General features: G+C 45.8%; 2 protein-coding genes across 5 annotated transcripts; one reads left to right on the forward strand and one right to left on the reverse strand.

Moving 5' to 3' along the window:
* Positions 1 to 2,144: 2,144 nt before the first annotated feature.
* Positions 2,145 to 10,201, forward strand: MANEAL (mannosidase endo-alpha like). The gene is made up of 5 exons (XM_043992860.1): positions 2,145 to 2,255; positions 2,893 to 3,623; positions 5,455 to 5,564; positions 7,999 to 8,075; positions 8,627 to 10,201. Exons 2-5 carry the CDS (start codon positions 3,080 to 3,082, stop codon positions 9,261 to 9,263), a joined length of 1,368 nt encoding a protein of 455 aa, XP_043848795.1. The 5' UTR covers positions 2,145 to 2,255; positions 2,893 to 3,079; the 3' UTR covers positions 9,264 to 10,201.
* Positions 10,202 to 11,809: 1,608 nt separating this feature from the next.
* YRDC (yrdC N6-threonylcarbamoyltransferase domain containing) lies at positions 11,810 to 21,690 on the reverse strand. Of its 4 annotated transcripts, none has more exons than XM_043992863.1 (6): positions 21,480 to 21,690; positions 20,770 to 20,965; positions 17,535 to 17,649; positions 17,113 to 17,232; positions 14,539 to 14,681; positions 11,810 to 12,129 (listed from the first exon to the last, which is right to left on the reverse strand). In XM_043992863.1, exons 1-6 carry the CDS (start codon positions 21,676 to 21,678, stop codon positions 12,027 to 12,029), a joined length of 876 nt encoding a protein of 291 aa, XP_043848798.1. In that variant the 5' UTR covers positions 21,679 to 21,690; the 3' UTR covers positions 11,810 to 12,026. The 4 variants fall into 4 exon arrangements, with proteins under 4 accessions (XP_043848798.1, XP_043848799.1, XP_043848796.1 ...); XM_043992864.1 differs by having other exon boundaries at positions 11,810 to 14,346; XM_043992861.1 differs by having other exon boundaries at positions 21,450 to 21,690.
* Positions 21,691 to 22,397: the final 707 nt, after the last annotated feature.

Below are 22,397 nucleotides of genomic sequence, written 5' to 3' on the forward strand. Positions count from 1 at the left end.
TTCAACATGCACATGAAGAAGTGGGGACAGGTGTGTAGCTCAGTGCAGGGTTTGAAGTGAGGAAGACCTGAGTTCAAATCCAGCATCAGATACTTAATAGATTCCTGTGTGACCTCCATTCTGCATAGGCTGCTCTGCCTTGTTTCAGTTGCACAGAAATGAGATGCCCCTCCCAGGACAAATTCCTCATCTCTAATCTCACCACCACGTTGTCAACTCAAGCCTTGACTGATACCACCTTCCTCAACTGGAGAGTGGAGTACCAAACTCCTCCAAGTGCTGTCCTTAATAGAACACAGAAAGTGGACTTCTGATCATTCCACTCTACATCTGATGCTCTGGCTGGCTTTAACTACACAGAACAGCCTACCCCCACACTAGATATCCCCTGTTCTTCCTCCCCCTTCATGCCTCCTTTTGTGTCTTGTCTCCCTGACTTAGTTTTTAAGCTCCTTGAGGGCAGGGACTTTCTTTTTATTAATTGTATTCCCAGTGCTTAACAAAAGGCATGGCTCATAGTAGGCACTTAATAAATTTTATAGGATTGGACTTTACCTCTGTTTGCCTCAGTTTCCTGTTCTGTTAAATGGAGATGATGATAGTGGCACTTAGCTCTCCAGTTTGCTGTGGGGAAAAATAAGATAATATTTGTAAAGTTATGTGCCTAGCACATAGTAGGTGTCGTATGAATGTTATGATTATTATTTTAAAGAAATTTGATGAGGAAGAGAAGACCAAAAAAACACCTAGGAGAAGGGAAGGGATCAGAAAAGTCTTTACAAAGTGAGGCTGGCCTAACAATCCCCATAGGAAAAAACAAGATTATGAAGAATGTATCTTATCTAGTTGTACAAGTGTTCATTGAGTTAGTCTATCAGTACATTGGGATAAGTATTTTAAGTGAGTATTGAGCTGCTCTCAGGGAAATTCTACAGTCAGACAAAGCCAGCTATTCTTAAATATGATATTCCATCTTCTGCTTCCACACATTTCCACAAACTATGCACCATTCCTGAAATGCATTAATTTTTTATTCTGCTTTAAAATTGTTTTTTATAATCTTTCAAGTTATGGATGTGACTCTCCCAGCTAAGATGAAAAGCCTGAAAAGGGTTTGGTGCCCATATGAGGAAGGAACATCTAAACCACTGAATTGTCAACAGGAGTTTGGAAACCATGCAAACCTAGGGCTTCTAGGGCAACTGTCCCTCTTACCCACACATTTATCATGTTGCAGTGAAAAGAGCGTAAGAGATCCTCAGACTCTGACTTGTATGTCCTGTCATCAGAAGCTCTGTTCTCCCCAAAGCTGGAATTTCAGCACCACCACCTCTCGACAGCTCCATGGCTATAATATCCTCTATAGCTTGTTAGAGAGGAGCTACATGGCAGTGGATGGAATGGTGGGCCTGGGGTCAGGAAGACTCGTGAGTTCAAATCCAGCTTCAGACACTTACTAGCTGTGTAAACCCAGGCAAGTCACTTAACTCTGTTTGCCTCAGTGTCTTTATCTGCAAAATGAGCTGGAGAAGGACATGGCATACTCCAGTATGATTGCCAAGAAAACCTAAATTGGGGTCACAGAGTTGGACATGGCTAAACAACAACAACAAAAATCCAACTACCTAATTTTACAGTTGAGAAAGCTGAGGTCCAGGGAAATTAAACTGCTTGCCCAAGGTCCCACGGGTAATAAGTATCAAAGGCAGAATTTGAATCCGAATTATCCAATCCCAAACCTAGAGTATGTGTGTGAAACCTAGCTCTGACACTTATTACCCCGTTCTTCCTTGGTCAAGTAATTTCCTTAATCTGTAAAATGCAGATGCTCAGACACTCAATAACCTACCTCACAGGGGTGATGTGGTGAATAAAGAGCATGGGAGTTGAACTCCAGACAGGAAGCCCAGAGTTCTGCTCAGTGCCTATCTGCATTGAAATAGGAAGTTCCCTACACTAATGAAATCGTAGGTCCGACCTCTTCGTCGACTGAAAAAAAAAGTATTAATAATGACTTTAATAGGTCCCCGGGTTACGGGTTTTGGATAGAGTTCTGTGTGTGTGCTCGTGTGTGTGTAAAAGTCAGTAGATACGTAAAGAGGATAAATGAGGTGTCCTGCGTCCGATTGGTTCCTCCGCAGAGGCAGTAAAGGGGTTTGGCGTGGCAGGGAGGGGCCCAGGAGTTCACCCGTGGGACGGGGTTGTGTGAAGAAGTGATAGTGAAGAAGGTCGTTGAAGGGGGCAAAGGGAGGCAAGTAAGTGTTAGATGCGGTCCGGTAGGGGACCCATCCTAGGAATAAATGGAGGGGCCAACATGCCGGAACTCTGAGGAACACATGGTTTGGCGTTGGATTCCCAGTATCTGATTCCCAAAAGCTGGTTTGGGGACGCACTAAACGATGCTAATAACAGCCTGGTACTGGCTCCCTGAGGGCGGAGCTGTGGGCTTCCTCGGGTCTCCAGGACTTGAGTGATGCCAAGGAGCAGAGCATAGGGCCGGGATATTAGGAATCTGGAAGATTGCATCCCTAAAGTCGCAGCTCGGGCCTTTCCATGCGGCACCAGGGCGCAGAGGAGAGGGGGAACCTTCATAGCCTTCCAGCTTGTGTTTTCCTCTATCATGTTGAATCTAAAGAAACAGTCTCATAGAATAAATAAAATGCGACTTTATTCTCGGATTCTCGGTCCGCAGAGTCCTGTAGGGTTGGCGGTAGTATTTCTCTTTGACCTCTTTCGGTATTAGGTCTCGCCACCTCCCCCAATCCCACCCCCAAAGCAATGGGCAACATGGTTCAAGCCGACTGCATTCTCTGTGTGCGGGGCCCGCCTGCACTGCAGGGAGGGTTCGGGAGGAGTCGTTCGTGTTATCTTTTTTTTTTTCTTTTAAATAAGGTTGGGATCGAGAAGTCGTCTCTGTGGGACGCAGGCCGCAAGTGAGTAGAAGTTAGGTGAGGGCGGCTGCGGTCACTGCCGGGGCCAGGAGGCCCGTGGGGCCATGGCTAAGCAGGGAAGGCCCCCGAGCGCAGCCGGGGGGTAGGCTAGTAGCAGGGCTGAGCCCGAGGGAGGCCTGCAGCCGGCCATGGCCCGGCGGCGGCGCCGCGCTTGCATCGCGCTCTTCCTGGTTCTGCTCTTCGCCTTTGGCACCCTAATGGGACTGCGCACTTTGAAGGCGCCCGATGGGCTCCCAGAGCTCGCCCCGGGACTGGAGCTGGGCCCATTTGAGCGCCGTGCCCCCGTGCCCGCCGGGCCTCCAGCAGCAGAGGCGGAGGCCGCCCGTGCTCCGCAGCCGCCTCCCCCTGCGCCGCCGCGCACAGCTGCGGGGCCGAGCCCTGCCCCGGCTCCTGTTCCTGCCCCAGGAGCTGGCCCTCCTGTCTACTCAGACCTGCACGTCTTCTACTATTCGTGGTATGGCAGTCCACGGGGCCGGGAGGGCCGCTATGTGCACTGGGACCACGTTATGGTGCCGCACTGGGACCCTAAAGTGTCTGCCAGCTACCCCAAGGGCCGCCATAGCCCCCCGGATGATCTGGGCTCCAGCTTCTACCCTGAGCTGGGACCCTACAGCTCCAGGGATCCCGAGGTCTTGCGGGAGCATATGAACCAGCTCAAAGCTGCTGCCATCGGTAAGGACCTCCTTCCCCAAGGCCTCCTGGGTCCCAAGCACGGTCCTTCCCGTCCCCGCCCCCCACGAAAATACACAAAGAACCTTTCTATGGGCCCCAGCTAAGGTTTTCCCTTCCCCAGGTAATTTCCTGTCACCACCTAAGCCACTATCCCCTCAAACTCCCTAAACCCTTATTTCACAGATGAGGAAACTGAGGTCTAGAAAAATCAAATGATTTGCTCAAGGTCATGCAAGTCGTAAGTAACAGAGTCATGATTCAGCAAGTTCTCCCGACAAAATTCAGTGCTTTCCACTACATCACTCTGCCAAGTAAGCCACTACCCCCACCCCCTCCACATACACCTAAACATGCAGCTATGCCCTCCCTTCCTGATCCGAGACATTGATCTCCGAGCCAGGGACATAGGAGAGGCAGCGCAAGGTCCTAGTCAGGAACTGTCCATTTCGGGGGAGGGGGGGGGGGAACAAATTGTTCTCAATTTATTTATTTAAAAAAATTTTTTTTTTTAGTGAGGCAGTTGGGGTTAAGTGACTTGCCCAGGGTCACACAACTAGTAACTGTTAAGTGTCTGAGGCCGGATTTGAACTCAGGTACTCCTGAGTCCAGGGCCAGTGCTCTATCCACTGCGCCATCTAGCTACCCCAAGCTTTTTGTTTGTTTTTTGTTCTCAATTTATTAAGAATAAAAATGTAAGTTAGGGAGAGGGGTCTTCCAAACCTTTGGTTGGAACCCTGATTGGCAGCGCAGATTGGGTTGGGGAAGAGAGTAAATCCAAACTCAAGAGGCCACACTAATGGAGTCTTCATTTTCTACCTGAGATCAAAGGCAAGTGGAGGTGAGAAGGGGCTGCAGGCTCATTTAAACAGTTGCAGCTGGCTTGATAACTAGATGGAGGCTTCATTGAGCTCCCTCAAATGGTGTGGGTGTTCACAAAGGCAGGGGAATGGAGGGCCCCAGGAGTCCTGCAGCACTGAATGACCTCCTTTGCCGCTCTCTAGTATAGCCACACAATGGCCATTTGAGAAAGAACATAACTCTCTGTCTGGAAGCTGAGAATGATTCCTGGCCTGCTCCCAGTGGCATTGGCAAACTTGTATATTTTGGGGGTCCTTAAAAAATTCCCCTTGGGGAGAAGGGAAATTCTTGTGTCGAAGACACTAGGAGGTAATTCTCTGATGACTTCTGGTTCCTCCAAATCCTGCTTTGGCTACAAGGCTAGGTTTGGGGAGGCTATTAGTTCATCAGAATTTCTCTTGCTTTTTTTCACCAAAAGCTAACAGAAAAAGTAAAGCTTTCTCTTAAAGGAAAAAAAAAGTTTGGAATCTTAAACATGAGGTTTATCTCATTTTCTTGTTTACTCCTAGATGATCTTCTGTGTGCTAGAATTGACTTAGATTTCTGCTCACCTGAGGGACAGCTCTAATTTCCCCCACAAGAGAGGTTTCAGCACCACAACGTCTGGACAGCTCCAGGGCTACACCATCTTTTAGATTGTTAGAATATTGTTTTATTTAATTCTCCTAAAGGAAAAGAATTATAACAGCGTTGGCCTCATTTGGTTTTCTCAGAAGCGTTCCTCTGAAGTTATGGACATTCTAATTAGAAATTATATCTATATAAGTAGTGCAAGAAAGCATCCTTGTCCTAGAAGTCAAGTTTTGGTTCAGGACTTGAATCTTATGCTTATTCGCTGTATAATCCTAGACAAATCACTTGCCCTCTCTGAGGTTTATGTTTCTCATCCATAAAATGAGAATAAAAATTTTGCACTCATAATATTGGAAAATGCTGTCTAAATGTGAGCTGTTTTTACTATTTTGTGTCACAGGGGTCCTGGTCCTGTCCTGGTACCCACCAGGCATGGCTGATGACAATGGGGAACCCTCAGATGATCTAGTACCTGCTATTCTTGATACTGCACATCAGTATAGCATCAAGGTGAGTAAATCTAGGTGATGGGGAAGGAGATGGAGAAGCCCCTTTCCTTGCTCCAAGCCCTCCTTTGCCCATCCCAGAAGAGCACTTTCTAGCCTTGTGATGTGGGTGAGATATGGAGCTCCTTTGGTTGTTAGGGCATGATTATTTTTGGGGGCTTCCCCTTTTCCACATGTTCAGTAACAGCCAACCAAAGAGAATGAAAAATACTCTGGTGTACTGGGGTCCCAGAAGCAATTAGTTCATCTGTAAAATGGAAGGAGTTGAACTAGGTGTTCTTAAAGACTCTGTAAAGTTTGTAAATAATAGTGACTTCCTTTCCCCAAAACTAAACTAAGGTTCCTATATGAAGCTTTTCCTGAACTTCTAATTGGTACGTTTTTCTTCTCAAATGACCTTGTATTTTTCTTACCTGTTTACATTTTGTAAGTTGCTGATAGAATGGATGCCCCATGCTTGCAAGTACTACTTTTTTTTTCTATCCCCTGTGCCTATCACAGTGCTTACATACAACAAGCACTTATAAATGTTGGTTAGATTTAATGAACATTTATATAATGCTTTTTGTTTTGCAAAACACTTTACATTTGTAATATCATGTGATCCTCACAACAGCCCCTTGTGGCAACTAGTACAGGGATTATCACCCCTATTGAACAGATGGGGATGAAGATATTTATTAAGTGATTCTATGTCAGTCAACAAATATTTTTGTTATTATTGTTTTTTCTTTAGAATTTTAATTTTCCCAAATTACAGCTAAAAACAAATTTTGACAATCTTTTAAAAAAACTGTGTTCCAAATTCTCTTCCTCCCTCTCTCCTCCCCAAGAACATAAAATGCATGAGATTACAAAAGAAACCAATCATATTGAAATATAAAAATTCAATATAAGTTATGCATGAGTAGTCATGCAAAACATTTCCATATTAGCCAGGTTGTGAAGGAAAACAGACAAAAACAAAACTTCAGATAAAGGAACTAACAAAAAAAGTTATGCTTCAATCTGTATTCATATACCATCAGTTCTTTCTCTGTAGATGGATTGCATTATTTATAAATCTTTCAGAGTTGTCTTGGATCATTGCATTGCTGAAAATAGCCAAGTCCTTCACAGCAGATCATCTTACAATATTGCTGTTATTTTGTATACAGTACATTTCACTTTGTATCAGCTGTTTCAAGTTTTTTCTGATAACATCCTGCTCATCATTTTTAAAATAGTAAACTACATTTATGTAGTACTTTAAAGAGAGATTTCCTTAAGATAAACCCATGAGTCAACAAATATTTATTAAGGGTTTATCATGAGCCAAACACTGCACTAAGCATTGGGGATACAAGGAAAAGCAAAACCTAGTCCCTGCCCTAAAGCTCACATTCTTATGAGGATGACAGCATTCAATTACTTATATATTAGATACATACAGGGTAAATGGGAGGTAATTTCAGAAGGAAGGCACTAGCAGGGGTGGTAACAGCCCTGTACAAGTATTATCACCACCATTTAACAGATGAGGAAACTTCTATTCAAGATGTTTATTAATAGCTAGGGTATATATAATACTTTGCAAATCCTTTTTTTTTTTTTTTTTGGCAGGGCAATGAGGGTTAAGTGACTTGCCCAGGGTCACACAGCTAGTGTCAAGTGTCTGAGGCCACATTTGAACTCAGGTCCTCCTGAATTCAGGGCCAGTGCTCTATCCACTGCGCCACCTAGCTGCCCCTATATAACACTTTAAACATGCACTTTACAAATATCATTTTATCCTCGCAACTCTCAGAGATAGGTGCTATTATTCTTCTCATTTTATATATGAGGAAACTGCGGCACATAGAGCTTGTGGCTTAATTGCCCAGGATCATGCAGATAGTATCCGTATGACTGGACTTGAATACCGTTTTTCCTGTCTCTAAGTCTAGCACTCTATCCACAGCACCATCTAGCTACCTCTATTAAATGTCTACTATGTGCAAAGCTCAGAGAGGTTAAGTGAATTTCATAGGATCACACAGACAGTAAGTGATAGAGATGGGACTTGAACTGAGGTTATAAAACTATAGGTTTTAGGGCTGGAATTATCTCAGCCATCAACCACTCCCTGCACCTAAATTTCAGAGCTGGCCCTGAGGGCTTAAGTGATTTGCCCACAGTTATAAAAGATAGGCTAGTTGGATTTTGAACCCAGGTCTGACTCCAAAGCCAGTGCTTTTTTTGTTACCCCATAGCTTTGTCATCTTTGCCTTTTCTGCTTCAACAAGTGGTCACTGTAGCTTTGACGCATTAGGCCCAAGCACTTTAGTAAGGTATAGCTTTATTCCTGAAGTGGGGAGGGAAGTAACAGAGCCTTGCTCTGTGCTGCTCATTCCAAATTGGGAGAAAGGTAGGGAATGGGTGCATATTCACAGCCCGTGACTCATTTTTGTCTATGGCAGGTGGCTTTTCACATACAGCCCTACAAGGGTAGGGATGACCGGACGCTTCATGACAATGTCAAGTACATCATTGATACGTAAGGCTTTGGATGTGCTGGGTCCAGCATGGGGACATCCTTGGGTCTGAGCAAAGAATCTCATCCATGACAATTATTTATGCTGGGGTGGGGGTGGGGGTATCCGAGCATGAGGATTTGGGATGTGAGAAGCACAAATGTTCTAACATCAAAGGGATGAGGCTAGAGCCCTGGGCTTTGCCACGTTCTCAGTTGACTGCTAAGAGGGTTTACATGCAAGAGCCAATCAGATTGATTATAGAACTGTGCTTCTTCACCTTGTTTTGGGTCCTGGACCCCTCAGGCATTCTTATAAACCCTATGGATCCCTTTTCAGAGTTATGTTTTTAAATACATAAAATGCATGAGATTACAAAAGAAACCAATCATATTGAAATATAAAAATTCATTTTGAAATATTAAAAAAGGTTCTAAAAGAACTTTAAGGCTACAGATGCCAGGTGAAGAACTTCTATTCTAGAATTGTCCCAGCCATGATGCCACATCCAGGTGCTACGTTGTGGTTACATGTGCTCCTAACAGGGTCTTCTGTGTTGCTTCCCACCCTTCAGGTACGGATCCCATGGGGCATTTTATCGCTACAAAAACAGCATGGGCAGGAGCCTGCCACTCTTCTACATCTATGACTCATACCTTACCCCACCTGAGGCTTGGGCCCACCTCCTCACCCCCTCGGGATCCCACTCAATCAGAAACACTCCCTATGACGGGGTGTTCATCGCCCTACTGGTGGAAGAGGGGCACAAGCGTGACATCTTGTCTGCTGGCTTTGATGGCATGTATACATACTTTGCCTCCAATGGATTCTCCTTTGGCTCCTCCCATCAGAACTGGAAGGCAGTCAAGACTTTCTGTGATGCCAACAATCTGATGTTCATTCCGAGCGTGGGACCAGGCTATATTGACACTAGCATCAGGCCCTGGAACAACCACAATACCCGGAACCGGGTCAATGGCAAGTACTACGAGACAGCCCTGCAGGCAGCCCTCACAGTGAGGCCAGAGATTGTCTCCATCACTTCCTTTAATGAGTGGCATGAAGGGACCCAGATTGAGAAGGCCATCCCCAAGAAGACCCTCACGAGGCTCTACCTGGACTACCTGCCCCACCAGCCTAACTTGTACCTGCAGCTGACTCGGCGATGGGCTGAGCATTTCATTAAAGAGAAGGAACAATGGTTGATGTGACTGGATCAGCAGACTCAAGTGAGGGGAATGAAGGATGTTTGGAAAGGAGTCCGACTGTGGCACAACTGAATGAGGCCACAGACACCTTCATCTCTAAGCTAGGAGCGCAGGTGCTCCTGGGTGTTGCCTTTTGTTACTAGGTCAGATGTGGAGAATGAAAGAATCAAGCCCCTGAGGTTGGGATAGCGTGGTGGATTGTCTGCAGCAAAGACCAATCCATTGAGTAGCAGTTCACAGTGGAGGGGAGGAAAGACAGTCTTACAGGTATCTGAGTCAGTGGCCCAGCATTAGGACACTCAGTGACACTCCAAAAGCCTTTCTAGACTTGAGCGTGGCTACACAAGGTCAGCATAGAACGGGGGAACATTTGTGACATTTCCCAAACAGCTCTGCTCCCAGGGCAGGGTTGGGGCTCAGCATGTACCGGACCCCCTTCTCAAGTCCCACCCCCTTCCCATGCCATGCCCCACTCTCCCAGAGGACGGACATAGAAATCATTGTCGGCCTCCTCCCAGCTTCTCCATAGAGTATGACTGATGGCCAGAAATCCGTTAGAGAAGGAATCTGGGCAAAGGGTTTTCTGTAAAGGCAGGGGCAAAACTGGGGGCTGTCCGTTCCTGAAGTTTGCTGAGCCTGGAGGTGGATTAGAGGGAATCCTGTCTTGCTTCCTGTGCCCTGAATGAGTCGTCTAATGACTCAGAACTCCTCCTCTTCGGTAACAACACAAAAACCTGTTCTTCAGGGGAGTCACCTGGCTTGCAGAGTCCTACAAGTTGTCGGGACAGTACTGAGAGACAGTAGTAATGGTTCTCTTGGGTGACTCCACTTCACACATCCCTCTTTGCAAAAAGTAATGAACCCCACCCAGTAGAGCCACTTTTCAGTGCTACTGTGATTTGTATTAACTAAATAAATGTCAAGTGCTCTCTTTTCTAGTCCTAAATGTTCCTTTCACCTAGAATAAAACCCTATTCATTCATGGTCAAAGTTAAAAGGATCCTCAGTGATCTAGCTGGTTTAGCTGCACTTTGCAGGTGGGAAAACATGTCCAGAAAGGAGAATGCACAAGATCAAGGTAAGAGGAAGTTAGTGCTGGCAGAGCCAGAACTAAGACCCAGATCTTCCTATTTCCACCTGCTCGGCAGCTGGTGGCACTGGAGAGAGCACTGAGGCTGGAGTCAGAAGACAAGCTCAAATCCAGCCACAGAAACTTAGGGTGTGCCTTTCTTCATCTTTAAGATAGGGATAATAAAAACACCTACCTCAAAGGGTGGTTGTAAGGAACAATTGAGATATTTATAGAAACCTCCTAACAGCACCTCGCATACAGTAGGTACTATATAAATGCTTATTCCTTAAGCCTTTTTATATAACTCATTCTGACTATCTGGAGACAAGTTGGGCTGAAGCATTTCAACTAGTAATGTTTCAAAAACATTTGCTTTGTGACACACTCTGCACCCCTCTACCTTACCCCCCTTTAGGTAGGGGGACACAAGGGAGGAGGATGGAAGAATAGGCAATATTCCTATAAGTTACAAGTAAACCATTGCATTATCTAGGAGGATCTTCATTAAAGTCGGTGCCAAGAGGCCTACCCAGCAACCCTTGGTTGGGTCTTATTGAGAGGTATTATAATAGCTGACATTTGTGTAGCTCTTCAAGATATATAAACGTTTTGCATTCATTACCTTGTTTGAATCTCATAACTCCGAAGGAAGTACTTTAGATAAACTAGTGTTTCCGTCTTACTCATAAGGAAACTGAGGTTCACTAAATGAGGAAGTTACTTGCCCAAGGTTACGTAAGGATTACACGCCAAAGGAATTCAGGCATCCCTGAACAAAGTCCACCCTTCTTTTTACTGCAATCTAGTAGAGCTCAATTGGCATCCAATTGAAGATACTTCAGGATTCCAATCATCATCAATATGCCCGTGGCATTTATGCCCAGGGAGAGGTAAAGTTGCTGTGGTCAAAAGATCCTAGTCCTCTATGACAAATCATGTGGCAATGATCTTTTCCCGTTTTGCTCTTGTCCTCTCCAGTGGCAATTGTTTCTGCATCCTCACATCCAGCCAGGCCGTTTGTCATAAGCTCCCCTCTATTTCACATCTGGAAAATAACCAACCGAACTTCTCCTTTTGTGCTGTTCTCAAGACTCTAGGAAATGGCCTTTCTTCCCCTCTTCATCCCACCCTTCCCTGCATCTTCTCCAGGAGCTTGTCCCCTCAGGCTTCCTCTTGCTTTCATCAATCTTTCTTATCAATAGCTCCTCTTACCACCTAAAACATTCCAACAGCCTCTTCTCACTCTAAAAAGAAAATTCTTCCATGGCCCTTATCAACCCCTCATCACCAGATGAAATTCCCAAATCAAACTATTTAGTCCTGATCTCTCCTGAACTATAGATTACCAACTTCCTTCTTAATACTTTTACCGTCAGATGCCACTGGCATCTCAAATGCAACATGATTAATGTCAACTCATTCCACCCCCAAACCCATCCTTCCTGCAAGCAACACTACTGTGGCCATGACGACAACATCAAGTTAATCAACAAGCCTTTATTAAGGACTTAGGTGCCAGACACTGTGCTGATGGTGATACAGATGGGGAAAAACCAGACCATGTTCTTAAGGAATTCAGTATAATGGTGGTGACATGCACAAACAGGATATACAGGACAACTTGGAGGTACTCTCAGAAGGCACTAGGTAGGGTTAAAGGGGACTAGGAAAGGCTTCTTGTACAGGGTGGGGTTTCAGCAGAGCCTTGAAAGAAGCCCAGAGGCAGGGCTGAAGAGGGAATGAATTCCAGGCACAGGAGAACAGACAGTGAAAATTCCCAAGTCCAGAGACAGAGTGCTGTGGTTGAGGAACAAAAAGGAGGCCAGTTGTCACTGAACTGCAGAGTATGTGGAAAGAATAAGGTATATGAATACTGAAAAAATAAGAAGCAGGCAGGTTAGGTAGGGCTTTAAATGCCAGAATTTTTCCAGCCTCAGTCACTGTAATTTCTTTCCTCGTTTTCAATCCTCCTATCCAATCAACTGGTCAGTCTTGTCAATCCTGACTCCACAACACTGAGCTCATTCAGTCCTTTGTTTCTATTTGCCTTAGTTCAGACCCTCCTGCTAACTCATCTGGAATATTACAATAGCCTTATAATCAGTGTTCCTGCTACCGGTCTCCCAACCTTCACCTCCATCCATCCTCCACACAGTTCCCAAACTGATATTCCTAAAACAGATCTCACCCAATCACCCCCCTACTTAACAAATCTTTTGTGGCCTCCTCTTGTCTCTATGATCAAATATGGGCCCATCGGTTAGCCTTTAAAACCCACTACGGGGGCAGCTAGGTGGCGCAGTGGATAGAACACCAGCCCTGGAGTCAGGAGGACCTGAGTTCAAATCCGGCCTCAGACACTTAACACTTACTAGCTGTGTGACCCTGGGCAAGTCACTTAATCCCAATTGCCTCACTAAAAAAAAAACAAAACCAAAACCAAAAAACCCCCCAAAACAACCCACTACAACCTAGTTCCAAGTCTCATTTTATATCATTCTCCTTCACTTCTGTTCCCAGTCCACAACGGTGTCCTGCCTATGTCTTTTTTGCAAGGGCTTTTCCTCATACTTGAAACGAACTCCACTCTCAACTCAACCTCTTAAAAGTGCTTCCTTCTTGGGGGGGGTGCAGCTAGGTGGCACAGTGGATAAAGTACTGGCCCTGGATTCAAGAGTACCTGAGTTCAAATCTGGCCTCAGAAACTTGACACTTAATAGCTGTGTGACCCTGGTCAAGTCACTTAACCCCCATGGGGGGGGGGGGGAGTGTCCTCCCTTCTTCAATTAAGGCTGGTTCAGATAGTGTCCTCCCTTCTTCAATTAAGGCTGGTTCAGATGGCACTTCCTGCACTAGGCCCATCACAATCAAAACCCCCACATTAGTTAGTGTTCCTTCCCTCTTGAAATTACTTTGATTGTACTTTTTGTTTAGCTCCATTCACATTGCAAACCTCCCAATGCAGATTCCTCCAGGGAAGATTTTTTTTTTTGGTCTTCCCATAATTTCCAGTACATAGCAGTGCCTGCCATACAGTGAGTGCTTCATAAAAGGTGGCTGAACATAATGGTTAGGCTATACCGCAAAAGCCAAAGACACAATCATTCACCAAGCCCATATTCCAAGTCTTTCCAGACTGACATTCCCAGACTCCTCTCTGATGAAAATGACTTCAGGAGCCCCAAGAGCACAGTTACACCGAGACTTCAGTGGAGGCTGACAACTACCCTGATTTTTAAAAAGTCTAACTTTATATTGGTCACATTTCAGATGATTTCTGATTATTAGTCAAACAAGTAAGGTTTTACTCCACATCTTATCTTGCTATGGGATTCCTTGACATTTATAGTACCACTGATCCCTGCAGATAAGAGGAAGAGGGGGAAAGGAAGAGAACAAACATTCATATAGTGCCTACAGTGAGCCAGGCACTTGTTCTTAAGCATTTTATAAACATTATGTCATCTGGAAACAGGCACTGTCCCAAGAAGTAATAACCAATTTTTTATTTTCTTCTAGTTCCAACCCTAGTAGAAAACCGTGCCCCCCACCTCCCCCACCCCCAGGACTTTGGTCATTTGGTACTAATGTTAACAGTGACAAGCCCCTGCTCTCCAGATCTCAAACCTTTGGAGGAAAGAGAAGCAAGTGCTTAGACCATTTCTTTAAAAGCAAACCACTCATTCCAACGTCAGAACAAGACTATCCTCAGGAACTTATAAAACAAACACTGAATGTAATCATGTCTCTTTTTCCATCAAAACAATGGAAAGAATCAGTCTATATAAATTCAGATAAATACAGTCCAAGGTTCCCTTGTAATCTCCAAGACCTGAAGAGGTGAAGTCCATAGAAGTGGCCCAATGACCTCATTAAACAAGGTCACACTAAATAACAGACACATAGTGCCAAGCTTGTCCTTGTAATCTCCTCCTCCCTTTTCATGAACATGGCTCTTCTGAGGGGACCAAGCCGTACTTCTTCTGGAGAATGGCTGAAGTCTGTGTCAATGCACTAGAGGAAGCAACAATGGACAAAGTCTGTTTTATACCTGCAGGCTCTTACAAGACCAGAACTTGTTGAGTCATAAGTTTCACCTTCTCCATTTACCACTGGGGGAGGGGAAAAAACCCACCCCTTTTCCACCCACCCTGCCAAGGCAAAGGGAGAGAAAAGGCCTTCTTGTCCCATAGAGAACAAACCTACCAGCCTGGTCGAATAATTCTGTACTTTCCAGGCACCGACAAGTCTACCACAGTGGATCCAAGTCGACATTCAGGACTTTTTGCATCTCCGATTGGTCCCCCATCAATGACTAAGGACAACTGAGGCCAGAGATCCTGGAACTCCTAAAGAGAGCACAAATGAGGTTAGGGTGAACACTCACCAATGTTCTCTACAATGATACTGTGTTGCAAACATCTTCTAATAGCACAGAGCAAAACTCTAATGCTCCAAACCCTTAAAAAGTTTGTTTACTCCTACTCTGTGCTACAGAGGGAGATTTCCAGGTGTTTAGGCCATATCCTGAAGCTGTTATGCACAGATGCTTACTATCATGCAATAGTATCTTGCTAAAATGGTCCAAGTCCTCCATAGCAGCAATCCAAATTGGGATAGAACTAGAATCATTCCAGTGAGTCCTGCTCTCCTCTTTCCCCATTTCTGAAGTGAGTGTGAGTATGGGGGGTGGGTGGGGTGGTAGAAGATGGGAATGGGGGAGAGGCTGTGGAGTGAAGAGGAGAAAGCTTAGCCACTAATGAGTGCAAATGCCCCAAAGGGTATCACAGAGTGATATTACAAGAGGAATGAAAATTACAACATAATATAAATGAGTATTCAGCCTAAATTAATTTACAGATTCAGTGCTCTATTAAATTATTGTATTTAATTATATAAAAAGTACCAGCCTTATATAGTCTGTACACCTTTCAGATCTGTGGGTGCCGAGAAGAAACGTCATAATCTGATGACTTAATGACCAGACAAAAAATGAGAGGGACTGCCTTCTAGAAATGAAGTGCTATCACATCCTTGTAGCTTATTCTTGCTGCGTTAGAGCAAAGTAACCCTCCTTTTGCAAATATTTTATTTTAATTGTTAAGAATTTACTTTATAGAACTGGACAAAATTCATCAGGAGGAACCTTAAGGGAAATTACGGGGGGGGGGGGGGAGGGAGGAGTGTGAATGAAGGGGACACAGGACGATGACCAAATCTCAAACCTGCAGAGGAAAGAGAAGTACTTATACCACTTTCCCAAATGTGAAGCAGCTATTCCAATGCAAGAACGAGGCCACCTTTAGAAACTTCTAAAACAAACACTGAATGTAATTGTGTCTCTTTCCATCAAACCAGTAGAAAAAATAGTCTCATAGCTCAGATAAGCACATTCCGAAGTAGCCTTGCAACATTAACAATAATCTTTGAAACTATTTGGTACTGTATCCTGCTACTATGGAATAGCTAAACAAATTTTGGATGTGAATTTAAGGTATGTTATCATGCCATAAGAAATGATGAATAGAGGCAGCTAGGTGGTGCAGTGGATAGAGCACCGGCCCTGGATTCAGGAGGACCTGAGTTCAAATCTGACATCAGACACTTGACACTTACTAGCTGTGTGACCCTGAGCAAGTCACTTAATCCTCACTGCCCCGAAAAAAAAAAAAGATGAATATGAGAAACACAAAATGAGAAGACTTGTAGAGGTGAAGCAGAGTGAAGAAAGCCAAGTCAGGAGAATACACAATGTCCACAATAATGTAGATGAAAATTAACATTAAAAAACTTCAGAACAAAGATTAAATGGAATGACCAATATTTCTTCAGAGGACAGATGTTTAAGCATATTTCCCTCCTCTGCAGAGGGAGGGAGTGAGTTTTGGATACAGAAGTTTGCATAAGCTATCAGAGGTGTCACTTTATTTAGTTTTCAGGCTAGGGCCTCTCAAAGTTTTTCTCTTAAATTTAGTCTGGGGGGGGTTGGAGGGAGTGTGGGAGAGGAAGGAGTCAGTCATCCACACATGTATTAATGTGGCTTTGCCCTGTAGGATAGATAAGACAGGGCAGGGCTTCTTTCCCACTCAACATGGAATACACAGAAGCTTCAAGGTAAAGTGGAAAGAAAGATGAACTTGGAGTCACAGGCCTTGTGACCTTGGAGAACTCAATCAATCTCCCTAGACCTGTTTTTTCAGCTATAAAACTGGAGGACTGGACTAGGTACCCACTAAAGCAGGACTTCGCAAACCTTTTCTACTTGTGACTCCCTTTTGCCCAATACATTTTTACCCCAGGGCATCTAGGAATATAAAATAAGTATACATAACCTTTTACTGTAGCCAAATTTTTCATGACCCCTACATTCAATTACATGACCCCATATGGAGTCATGACCGACAGTTTAAGAAGCTTTGCTCTAAAATCCCTTCCAGGGGCAGCTAGGTGGTGCAGTGGATAGAGCACTGGCCCTGGAGTCAGGAGTACCCGAGTTCAAATCCGGCCTCAGACACTTGACACTTACTAGCTGTGTGACCCTGGGCAAGTCACTTAACCCCAATTGCCTCACTAAAATCCCTTCCAGTTCTAGATCTATGGTTCTAATCAAAAAGGAGGTGCAGTGACTTTTCCTGTAGTCACAGAGCCAGGGGAAGAGGACTTAATCATCTTGGTTCAGGGCTCTCTGGAGGCTCTAATACATTTGCAGCCTCTGGTGAAATCATGGATGGTTATGGGACTGTGGTTGGGGGGAGGAAGGAACACAGTGACAGAACTTACCTTAACATTCAATGAACTTGGCTGTGAGCTAATGTTGGCACTGGTGAGGGCCAGGGGTCCTGAGAAAGTCTGAGCCAACTCTCTCATGAAGGCGTGATCAGGTATCCGAATACCTACAAGCTAAATGGCAAAGACAAACGCTTCAGTCAGGAAACTTGAAGCTGGGAAAAGCCAAAGAACCTATTGAAAGCAACTGTCAGATTCCGAGCCATTAAAGAAATTGAGCAGCAGAGAGCAGTGAAAAGAGCATAAGCCCAGGTGTCACAGTGTTCTAGTCCCAGCTCTGCTACAAATTCACTGTAAGCCACTTAATCTGTGGTCCTCAGTTTCCCTATCTGTAAAATGGGGTAAGTATAGAACTGGTTTGAATGACATGACTTGAGTCCTTTCCACAGATTACACTTTTCAGTTTTGTGACTCACTGGGGTGAAAGGGTTCAGGTCCTTGTTGAGCTCTCCTGAGCGTTCCATTACCAGGGTCACAGGACCAGGCAGCAGGTCCTCCAGTAGCTCTCGGGGGACCCTCACCCGGCAATACCTGGGTAAGAAAAAAAGGCAAGTTCAGTGTCTGAGGAGTAGTCACTGCAGGTCTGCCCATGATTACCACCACACATCCTTAAAGCACATGAGGGCTAACAGTGGCTACCTAAACCCTGCCTCTCTTCCTAACAACACCCCTCCCTGGCCCCCAACCTTTAGGTTCTGGGCTGCCCTGTACTCCAGCCCTCAGCCCGTCACTTCACACCCATTATAGCCTGGTGCCACACGTGGGCCTACCCTCCCTGCCAGCTCTGTACTTTTATTCATGCCACTGTTTATGTTTGGAACACCCTCTCTACCTCATTTCCAACTGCTGAAAACCTAGCTCTCCTTCAAAGTATAGCTAAAATCCTCATTTCCTTCAAAAAGTATTTTTTCTGGGGGCCAAACCTGAGTTAATGCTAAACATACTGAAGGCTGGCATTGTGTATTTTGCAATTGTTTGATAATGCACTTTATTTTAGTATATCATGGTCTAATACCACAATAAGCTCCAAATACATACTCAACCTTAACATAAAAATTTTGTCATTAAAAAAAGAGAATGGAAGGATATATCATGCACTATTAGATTGTGAGCTCATTGAGAGCAGGGGCTGTTTTAATTTTCTGTTTGTACATCCACGGCAAGTCACTTAACTCCAACTGCCTCAAACATCTGGAGCTCTCTCCAATCATCCAGATATCTATCTTGCCACCGGACCCAGATGGTTCTGGAAGAGAGAGTGAGGTTGGTGACCTTGTCTCATAAATCCAATTCAAGTCATGACATCTGTCATGGTCCTTTTCTAGAATGAAGGACAAACAGTATGTCTAGCACTTATCACTGTGCTTTGCACACAGTAAACTCTTAATTAATGCTTTAATCATTCACTCATAAAACTATCCATTTTAATTTCATACAAAGTTTTTGTGGGGGCAAGCTAGGTGGCACAGTAGATAAAGCATGGGCCCTGGATTCAGGAGGAACTGAGTTCAAATCTGACCTCAGACACTTGTGTGTCGTTTGAAAATATATGGGGGTGCCTGTCTCTATTCTAGGTTTTAGGGAACTTAGCTGGGGTTTCTAATATATTGCTATCTATAAATTAGAGGCTATAGCACCAGTCTTTGGCACTAAGCATTTATTAAAGCATATTAGATGTTAGTAAAGAGAAATCACATGGCTCTAAAAATTCAGAAGTCCTACATCACCTAGGTTAGAGAGAGCAAGGGGGCCAGTGGCTGCCTCCACCAGTGCCTCAGGCCAAGAGAGTTTGTGAGAGATCATAAGTGCCCTGTGATCTGGTCAAGAGGCAGCCCTTACTGCTCAAAGTTAATTGGCTAGCATGATTCAAATCTATAGTGTAATGATTGGAGTGACAAAACCTGCTGGAGAGTTACTGTAAGAAAGCTCCACCATGAGGAGAAGGTGTCTGAGGGCAAGTCATGAAGCTTTTCTTTGGCATCAGGAAGTGATGTTTGCTCATGGGTACTGTCTATCAAAGCTACCAGCCAATTAGCTTGGAGCTGTGTGTGCATGTGGATGGGATGTTCCCAGTTTCACAGGAGGCTTGTGGGAAGAAGAAGGGGCGAGGTTGGCTCTCTCATTCTCTTTCCTCAGGACTCCATTGGGGAGTGGAACAGAAATGCAGGCTTCCTGAGATAAGATAGCTGAATCTAGGTCTCTTTCTCTCTCTTCACCAAATTCTTATTCTCCTTAATAAATGCTTAAAAGTCTAATTCTTGCTAAATCTTATAATTTATTGGCAACCACTCATTAGATATTTTAGACAGACTAGCTAGAATTTTAGCCCCTTACAATAGGTTCACTGGACTTAAGGGTGGTCCATATTAAAATGAGCAGTACAGGCTGAGGTCAGAGTCCAGAGGGCCAACCCTCAGAGGGAAAAGGCTTTCAGGTAGGTGTGGTTTTAATCTCTACTGTGTCTCTAACTTTAATGAGTTTTTAAACAGATCAGGCAAGGCTCCCAATGGGGGGGCCTGTGAGACCCCCCAAACCCATTATTTTCTCACACTTGACACTAGCTGTGTGACCCTGGGCAAGTCACTTAACCCTCATTGCCCCTCCAAACAACAACGACAACAAAAGAAGTTTTTGCAGAAATTAAATGTGTCAGGGATGTCTGATATCCAGCCATGTGAAGGATACAGAGCCAGCCCCAAAAGGCAGGACAACTTGGGTTCCAGACCAGGCTCTGCTACATAATGGCTGTGAATCTGGACAAGTTACTTGCCTTCTCAGGGCTCAAGGCCACTCTCTAAGACTATAAGTTCAGAAAAGGTGCCAACCTGTAATAGTAAAAAAGTTTCCTCAGAAGAAGTGCCCTCTACCAGTGAAATCACATGCTAATCCCTATCAATATCAATAAAGCTTGGGGCAGCTAGATGGCACAGTGGTTAAAGCACTGGCCCTGGATTCAGGAGGACCTGAGTTCAAATCCGGCCTCAGACACTTGACACTTACTAGCTGTGTCACCCTGGGCAAGTCACTTAACCCCCATTGCCTAAAAAAAAAAATATCAATAAAGCTGGAGCAAGGGAAGAAGTTAAAGTGGAAAAAATTAAATCTTTGCAGTATCAAGTTTTCACGAAACCCTTTTCTAAAATTTGTCTTCGATAATCTCATAAGCCAATCATACTCTATCCAGAATTAAGATATTTTTGAGGTGTCAGACTATAAGTCTTTCGAGGACAGAAACTATCTTATTGTTCAACATACAGTATAGAAGGGATACGCTACAATAAAGGTTTGATGAAATGAAGGGAATTCTCACTTCCCAAGCCTTTTTACATGCACAGATCCCCAGCTGCAAAAAATCTGACAGGCTCTTGGCAGCTGTCAGTTTATGTTCACAGAATAATAACGATAACAATAAGCTACCATTTACATAGATTTCAGATTTGAAAAGTGCTTTACAAAGATCCCATTTCATCTTAACAACCACCCCGGGAGGCAGGTGCTATTGAAGAAACTGAATTAAGCAGGTTAAATGATTTGCCAAGGGTCTGGCCCGAGGCTGGATTTAAACCGGGCAAATGGACCTCCAGATTCCTCCTAAAGGTTCCCCGGGGCAGCTCCGGGGCTAGCAGGTGTGGGGAGGAGTCCCGGACTCACCTGTAGATGTCCGCCACGCGGCCCAGGCACACGGCCAGCGGCTTGGTCTGGCAGCGGCCCTTGAGACTGTACACCGCCCCGAGGGCCGCGGAGCAGCAGGCCGAGCAGGCCACGCCGTACAGTGTGTCCGTGGGGACGGCGACCAGCCCGCCTGCGCGGAGCGCGGTCACAGCTGCCGACAGAGCTTCCGACCAGCCTGGAAAGGCAAGTGCAGAGGGCGTGGGAGAGGTGAGTGAAGGAATCACCTGTCTGCAGAGTTGCCCCGCCCACTACGAGGAGCGCCTGCGCCTACCCGGCGGCCCATCCATACTACCCGCCCAAGGCCTACTTCAGCTCGGGCAGCGCATGCGCCCCCCCCCCAAAAGTGGCTGCTTGAGCCAAGGCAGCTCGTACTACCCCGACCTCAGCTCGGGCAGCGAATGCGCCCCCCAACAGCAGCTCTTCTTACCCCCCTCCACCTCAGTCTGGGCAGCGCATGCGCCCTCCAGCACCGCCCGCCGCCCCCTACACCCCGCGGAAAGGTAGCTCACATTACGCAACACCTCAGCTCAGGCACCGCATGCGCCTTTCAGCGGCTCCGAGCTCAGAGGCAGCTCGGATACCACCCCCACCCCCACCCCCACCCCCACCTTCCTCCCAGTTCGGGCAACGCAAGCGCCCGCCAGCGGCCTGATGCTCACCAGCAGCGTGGCCCGCCCCGCCTCCCTCACCTTCCAGGTCTCGCTTGGAACCAGCGGCCCGACCGACACGAGAGTCGGCACCACCCCGAGGCAGCTGCAGGAGCCGGACCCCAAGTCCAGAGGGCGGGAGACAACCGACTCTGGGAGCCAGGGACCCCTCTCCCAACCCCATGGCTGCGGCCTCCACGGCCCCCAGCACAGCAGGCGAAGGGGTGCGGACCGGACCCATGGGCGAATAAGCGCTTCCGCGAGGAAGTGACGTTGATTTCCAAGACTCTGCCTGCGCTGCCTTAAAGGGACAGCGACGCCTCCAGGAATCTGGGGGCCGCAGGGGCGGGGAGGGGCTGGCGAAAGAGGGCTGGGCCTTGTAGGAGCCCGGGGTTAGATGACCCTGAAGCTTAGGGACGAACATCTGTGCCAGGCTGTGTGCTAAGCACTTTTCCAATATTATCTCATTTCATCGGTGATAGGTGCTATTAACTACCCCATTTTACAGTTGAGGAAACTGAGGCTGATAGCGGTTACCCAGTGTGTAACAAGGGTAGGGCGGAAAAGACACCTGCCTAGGGCAAAAGGCACAGAAAAATCGACAAGATACATCTCCCAGCCTGAATGTGTGACGCTAAGATTGAACAGCAACATTATCTTCTTGCAGCCACGCTTCCCTCCTGCTGCCGGAATGACCCTAGAGGCAGAGTGGAGCCTTTAGGACTCCAGCTTAATTTCTAGGGGCTAGATCAGTTGTATAGACCCATCCCTGGGCTGCACAGTACAGCCATCGAGGCCCGGGCCGACCTGCCCTAGGCCGGAGAAGAGGCTGTACTAACTCCTCTCTACACCACTCCCTACCATGCCATAGAAACCTTTTCACCCCGGGGCTTCTCACACTGGAAGTATCCTCTACCCCTGTGGCTTCTCTAATTGGGTGGTGCCTCCCAGAAGTTCTTG

The sequence above is a fragment of the Dromiciops gliroides genome, chromosome 3, assembly GCF_019393635.1.
Source record: "Dromiciops gliroides isolate mDroGli1 chromosome 3, mDroGli1.pri, whole genome shotgun sequence".
In the NCBI taxonomy this organism is placed as follows: Eukaryota; Metazoa; Chordata; class Mammalia; order Microbiotheria; family Microbiotheriidae; genus Dromiciops; species Dromiciops gliroides.

What these genes read in the sequence shown, in the direction of transcription:
- MANEAL (XM_043992860.1), top strand. Translation starts at nt 3,080, where the DNA reads ATGGCCCGGCGGCGGCGCCGCGCTTGCATCGCGCTCTTCCTGGTTCTG. An exon ending in GCTCAAAGCTGCTGCCATCG is followed by an intron (nt 3,624 to 5,454) that starts GTAAGGACCTCC and finishes TTTGTGTCACAG; the next exon opens with GGGTCCTGGTCCTGTCCTGG. An exon ending in CACATCAGTATAGCATCAAG is followed by an intron (nt 5,565 to 7,998) that starts GTGAGTAAATCT and finishes TGTCTATGGCAG; the next exon opens with GTGGCTTTTCACATACAGCC.
- YRDC (XM_043992861.1), bottom strand. Translation starts at nt 21,678, where the DNA reads ATGGGTCCGGTCCGCACCCCTTCGCCTGCTGTGCTGGGGGCCGTGGAG. An exon ending in ACCTGAACCCTTTCACCCCA is followed by an intron (nt 17,233 to 17,534) that starts GTGAGTCACAAA and finishes TTTGCCATTTAG; the next exon opens with CTTGTAGGTATTCGGATACC. An exon ending in CAAGTTCATTGAATGTTAAG is followed by an intron (nt 14,682 to 17,112) that starts GTAAGTTCTGTC and finishes TGCTCTCTTTAG; the next exon opens with GAGTTCCAGGATCTCTGGCC.